Source organism: Myotis davidii, unplaced genomic scaffold, assembly GCF_000327345.1.
Source record: "Myotis davidii unplaced genomic scaffold, ASM32734v1 scaffold394, whole genome shotgun sequence".
Lineage (NCBI taxonomy): Eukaryota > Metazoa > Chordata > Mammalia > Chiroptera > Vespertilionidae > Myotis > Myotis davidii.
Genome location: NW_006287548.1, coordinates 89521 through 96217, shown reverse-complemented (window position 1 = coordinate 96217; position 6697 = coordinate 89521). Strand labels below are relative to the sequence as shown.

General features: G+C 32.8%; 1 protein-coding gene across 4 annotated transcripts in view; it reads right to left on the bottom strand.

Moving 5' to 3' along the window:
- Nucleotides 1-6697, bottom strand: part of CARF (calcium responsive transcription factor) — a 50324-nt gene that overhangs the window by 13949 nt on the left and 29678 nt on the right. For all 4 annotated transcript variants that reach the window (XM_015561103.1, XM_015561104.1, XM_015561102.1 and 1 more), the window contains 3 exons: nucleotides 4675-4908; nucleotides 2568-2730; nucleotides 1403-1466 (listed from right to left, as the gene is read on the bottom strand). In XM_015561103.1, coding sequence (XP_015416589.1) covers nucleotides 1403-1466; nucleotides 2568-2730; nucleotides 4675-4908 — 461 coding nt within the window. The remainder of the gene's footprint in view (nucleotides 1-1402; nucleotides 1467-2567; nucleotides 2731-4674; nucleotides 4909-6697) is intronic.

Sequence of the window (6697 nt, the reverse complement as noted above, 5' to 3'; positions counted from 1 at the left end):
CCAAAAGGAATCCAAAGAGGACCACACCAAGACACATCATAATTAAAATGCCAAGAGCAAAAGACAAAGAGAGAATCTTAAAAGCAGCAAGAGAAAGACAGTCAGTTACCTACAAGGGAGTATCCATATGACTGTCAGTTGATTTCTCAACAGAAACTTTGCAGACCACAGGGAGTGGCAAGAAATATTCAAAGTGATGAACAGCAAGGACCTACCACCAAGATTACTCTACCCAGCGAAGCTATCATTTAGAATTAAAGGTCAGATAAAGAGCTTCACAGACAAGAAAAAGCTAAAAACGTTCATCACCACCAAACCAGTATTATATGAAATGCTGGAGGGTATTCTCTAAGAAAAGGATGAAGAAGAAAAAGGTAAAGATAAAATAATTATGAACAACAAAGTGACAACAAATACATATCTATCAACAAGTGAATCTAAAAATCAAGTGAATAAAAAATCTGATGAACAGAATAAACTGGTGATTATAATAGAATCAGGGCATAGAAAGGGAGTGGACTGGCTATTCTTAGGGGGGAAAGGGTGTGGGGGGTGCGGGAAGAGATTGGACAAAAATTTTGTTCCTATAGACGGACGAGGACAATGGTGGGAATAAGGGCTTGGGGAGGGGTGGGAACTGGGGGGATGGGAGCTATGGGGGGAAAAAAGAGGAACAACTGTAATAATCTGAACAATAAAGATTAAAAAAAAGGAATAATTGTATTGTATATAGTTATACATAAATTTATCCTAAAGCATTTTTAGGTGTTAACTTTTTAGCAGGCATCATGCTATGAACTAGGTATATTAATTTGAATAAAATACAATCCTTGTACCCCTGAGGAGCTCAAATCATAAGGAAGGATACAGATGTGTAAACAAAAGGATACCATGTTAGATGAAGAGGTAAATACAAAAGAGTGAATAGCTAACTTTATACAGGGGGTGACGTTAAGAAAGCACTTACAGCCAAAGAGATTATTATTTGAGTAGTGAGTGGAGTTTGCCATGCAGAAGAAGAGAGAAGACATTTCCAAAAGAGAGAACAAAAGGGTTGAAATAAGTTTGGGCTATTGAGAGAACACAGGAGTTAGAACATACGAGAAAAATCAGTTTCCTGATCAGAGTATCTTAGTATTAGTACTGGAATTAACCTAACTTTACAGTAAACTGTGATAGTAATCAGACTCAAATTTCAATCATAAAGAAGCATAAGAGCCGATTACAAGAGGGAATTTAAATAGCTGGAATTATTTTGATAAGTCCTAACATAGTTACTCTTTTCTCTTTGAGCCATGATTTCCTTATCCATTAAATATGATTAGATGAGATACTATCTTAAATGTCTTCCATTTTTAACATTGTTTGATTTTATATTTTTAAAGGTATTAGGATAACCTACCTTCTGCAAATGTTACTGTCACAGTCTCTCTGAGAATATTCCCACTGTCTGTAGTCCACTGAAGCTAAAAAGGGAACATTCACTTCAGTAGAATATTAAAAAATATTTTAAAACAGCAATACAACTGTCATATTCCGTCAGAGAATAATTATGTTTTATTCTGTAATTATTCTCTTCACTTGTTTATATTCTCAAAGCACAAGTGTACTTCACTAACTAAATGCATTAGCTTCCCAAGTTCAGATAGCAAGACTTTGGTTAGAAAGTGTAGGTGGCAAAGACCATTGCTAACCAAATCCGTTTTCATTCCTGAATTTGGGATAAAGAATAATTAAGAGTTTTGAATAGCAAAGACTAGTAGCTCTAACTTTAAAAAAATATCTCAATCTATTAATCTATTCAGTTACTGAATTTGGATAGTAAAAATGTGGAGAACAAAGAATATTGTTGCTGATATTTTAATGCCATAATCACTACCTGCATTACAATAACTACTTTCTGGGTAATTATATTAATCTCTTCAGAGCTGGAAAAATTTTCATAGAAATTACCAATATTCAGAGGGAAACTATCACAGTATGAAGTAACATTAACCCTTTTCGGTCCAACGTCGAGGCTGACTCGACAGACCAGGCGCTAGGAGTAGGTTCAATGTCGAGGCTGAGGTCGACACCGCAAACAGGTTCAACATTCAATCCCGTCAATTAATTTGGACCAGACTATTTGAATTCCAAAAATAAAATTGGACCGCAAAGAGTTAATATCCATAGGTGGAATATAGAACATTAACTATTCTATTTAAATTACCCATCTACTTAAAGAGGGGAAAATATACATAGCATGTAATCAATAACTGTCTGTTGAATGAATAAGCTATACTTTTTAGAGATAAACTATGCTGATTTTTAAATAAAGATTACTATTATTATTATTATAGTCAGAGTTGGATATTCAATGGTTTTTCTTCTTGTGAAAGCAAAAACCAGATTTAGTTAAATCATCATTTAAGAGTTCACAGTATTTACATTTTAAGAAACATACCCCTATTTTCTCTTATATCATAGTTACTTACATGGCCTAATTGCAATCATCCCTATTAGTCCAAATAGTAATGGAGGCGAGAAAGATTATGTAATAAAACAAGGAATTACAGTTGTAATCATACCGTTGCTGGAATAATCTCTGAGTTAGATACATTATCTCCATTTCTCAAGGATTTCTGTACTTCATGGATGTGATTTTTTATATCATTTACAGTTGGAAAAAAGGATAAATTATGTCTTTCAGGTACCTCATCAGATTTGAACAGTTCTCTTTCCACAAATTTTCTGTAGATAATATAAAATAGAATAAAACATAATCTAGCAATTTACTTTAGGTCACATGAGATAAGGTTCTCTTTTTAGCATAAACTAGTATAAAACATGGTTTATAGCTTTATAAGTACTTTAACTCTTACCATTTTCATTTCCCTACCTTAAATCATAGAATTCATGTGATTAAAGGAATGTAATATTTACATTGGTTAAACAACTGTATATCTTAGAGTGAGCTTTACATTTTTATGATTTAAAGGAATCACTATTTTCAATTTAAGGATGTTTTTGAATGCCTACTAGGTCAGGCACTGCACTGAACACTTCACATCAAGTATCTACTCAAACCCTTAATATAATCCTTTGCATTCCCTCTTTATGGATAAGGAAACTGATAGGTTGCAGAAGTTAAGTAATCTGCCCCAACTTGTACACTTACCTGGTAAGAAAGAGAGCTTGGGCTCTCACTCAGATTATTTGCATAAATATCATGTTATGTTGCTTCTAAAAGGCATCAATTAATATCATATAAAATATGATCTGCTTGCATTTTACAAGTAGACAAAACAGAAGATAGAAATAGAAGGCAGTATTGCCATATAATTATATAAAAATAGATAGATAAAAGAAATTAATATATAAAATTTTGTGCATTACATTAGGTAGACCATATCGCAGAGGTATATTATACCTCTGTCCTTAAAATTTAGGTTTAGTAAATAGTGGATGGCTTTACCAAGTTCTGGTTCTAGTCTAACAATGCCTCAATGAAAATAAATATAAAAAGCCTAAGAAATATGCTAAATAATAAAGTAATGTATTAATTAAGGAATAATCCTAGACAATACTCATTAGGTTATTCAGATCAGACTACACAACAACGAGTACAAACAGGTCAATTAAGTACAAGAAATCATGGCAAAGAATACAGGTTGTAGATTCAGACCTAAGATGCAGTTCTGCCTCTATCTCTTAAGCTAGTTATTTAACCATTTTCTCATCTGCAGAACAAGGAAAAATATACCAATTTTATAGTAGTAAGAATAAACGAGTTCATGCATGTCATGTACATAGCATAACACCTGGCACACACATGGTAAGTGCCACAATAATAGTTACTAGTAATTATTATATCCTGAGTATCAATAAAATTAGACCAGAGTGCTACATGTAAAATTTCATTAGACAAAGAACTATCCATATTCTTCTGCTGAAATAAAATATATTTCAAATACCTTAAAATAAGTACCTTGACCTAGAGGTTTTAAAATCTTTGGTTCTATACTTAAATGTTACACTCAAAACCATAAAAATCCTACAAGAAAACATAGTCAGTAAAATCTAGTATCTTTCTTATAGCAGTATTTTTTTCTGATCTATCTCCTCAGGCAAGGAAAAATAAAAATACAAAATAAACAAATGAGATTAAATCAACTAAAATGTTTTTGCACAGTAAAGGTAACCATCAATAAAATGAAAAGACAACTCACTGAATGGGAGAACACATTCGCCAAAACATCTGATTAGGGGTTAATGACAAAATTTATAAAGATCTTATAAAACTCATCATCAAAAAAACAAATAATCCAAATAAAAAATGGGCAAATGACCTGAATAGATACTTCTTCAAAGCAGACATACCGATGGCCAATAGACAAGTGAAAAGATGCTCAATGACACTAATTATCAGAGAAATGCAAATTAAAAGCATAATAAGATAGCACCTCACACCTATCAGAATGGCTAACATCAATAAGTTAATAAATAACAAGTATTGGTTGGGATGCTGAGAAAGGGGAACCCTCCTGCACTGTTGGTGGGAATGCAGATTGGTGAAGCCACTGTGGAAAGCACTCTAATGGCATATTTACTGAAAATTTCTATAATATTAAGTGTATTACTTAAAGCAACAAACAAAAATGAAAAACATATTTGAGCAATTTGTTTCTACTATACCTTAGATGTTTCCTTACTGCATACACTTGTTCTATTCCTTGTGATACTAATTCTTGAATCTTGTGTGCTACTTGAGGATGTAGACGTGAGGGTAATGTACAATTCTCATCCCTAATTGCAGTTTCCTCTTCTTCCAGAGAGGACACAGGAAAGGGGGAAGGTGACAAAGGGAGGGAGGGAGTCTCCAATTCGTGATACTGATGAGCTTGCTGTGTAGGTAACTGTACATACCACCTGACAAGAGAAAATATTTAAAATTATATTACTAGACAAAGGCAAGAATCGTAATTACATCTGTTAATACTTATCAAGAGAAGGAATAATCCTTTATGAAAAAATTATATATTATTATATCATATTAAACATAAATTTAAATTGCCCTCTGCTTAACTTTTCTAAGATTGGCCTTAAACCCAATTACATAAAAATCTTTTTTTTAACAGACTTTTTACTATGGCCCTAAAGTTAAGGAAGGTACAGGATTTAAATGTATATGAAAATGGTATTTTAAATCTCCTATTAAATTTCACCTCAAAATAATGACTTTTTATAACATCATCTTTTGAATTGTGTATTTTCCCACTCGTCTACCATTTTGTCCCCAGATTACAACCCCTGTGTTCCACTTATTATCCTTCCAACCAAAAAGTGGACAGAAGATTGAGCTATGTGAGAGAACTGTCTCTGAAAGGAGCTCAACAAACTGCCTGTACAGCATTCCAGCTCCTGTTACCCAATGAATAAGACTAAAAGGTCGCTCATACAATAGTGCAGTGCACAAAAACAAATGCTAAGAAAATGAAACGATCTGGTAGGATACTGTTTTAATTGATATATCTGTACAAAATGTTTGCAATGACTGATATTGCATAAAATGGAGCCTACTTAATTAAAAGTTATATGCAATGTTCTCCAAACTGAAAGATCTAATTATTGAGTCTATTTATTTTTCATACATCTGAAAGTTTTTTTAAAGATCATACAAAAACTATGACCCATACCCTTGACCCCATTATACAATTGCAAATTCTAGACTGATACATAAAAGAAAACTAATATTTGTTCTTATTTAAGACCTTAGGGAGCCAAATATGAGGGCAAAAGATGATTTTACTTTGGGTGGTGAGCACATAGTGTAATATACATATCAAGTATCACAGAAAACTCCACTTGAAATCTATATGATTATATTAACCAATGTCACACAATAAATTTACTAAAAAATTAAATTAAACTTAAAAAAATTTAAAACCTTAGTATAAAAGATATAAAATAGAATTTTAGGGCTTAGGATTCATTTCTGGCTGCCACAAGTAATCAAAGATGGGTTAAAAAATATTCAAGTAACTACAAGTTCGGTTCCTAGTAAGTATCTAAAACAAAGTACTAAATACAGTATATAGTGAAATGTGTTGCTAAAAATGTATTTGTCATTTTGGACAAAAACTTCCTTATGGTATACAGAATTGTTTGGTCAAATTTAGCCATGATATCTGGCTGATAAACTCAATGGCTTATACCAGGGGTGGGGAACGTATGGCCTGCGGGCCATAAAAGGCCCATGAAATCATTTGGTCCGGCCCTGCCAAGACATCAGGGGTGAGTTAATTAAATGTTTGACCAAATATAGCAGGCTAATTTTATTCCTTGTTTTTCTTTTTTAAAACTTATCTTTATTGTTGAAAGTATTACATATGTCCCCTTTGTTTGTTCATGTTTCCTCCCCATTGATCGCCTCCACCCCACCCTTACCCCCTCCCAAGCCTTCACCACTCTATTGTCTATATCCATGGGCTACGCATATATGCATATACTAGTAAATTCCCTAGCAGGCTAATTTTTAAGTTGAAAATTTTGTATGGCCTGCAAATGATATTATAAATATCCAAATGACCCTTAGCAGAAAAAAGGTTCCCCACCTCTGGCTTATATAGTGTCAAATCATTTTAATACTTAGGGAACTACTAGTGAGGCATCCACCTTATAAAAACCGTTAATAAAACAATGAAACGGTAATTATTAT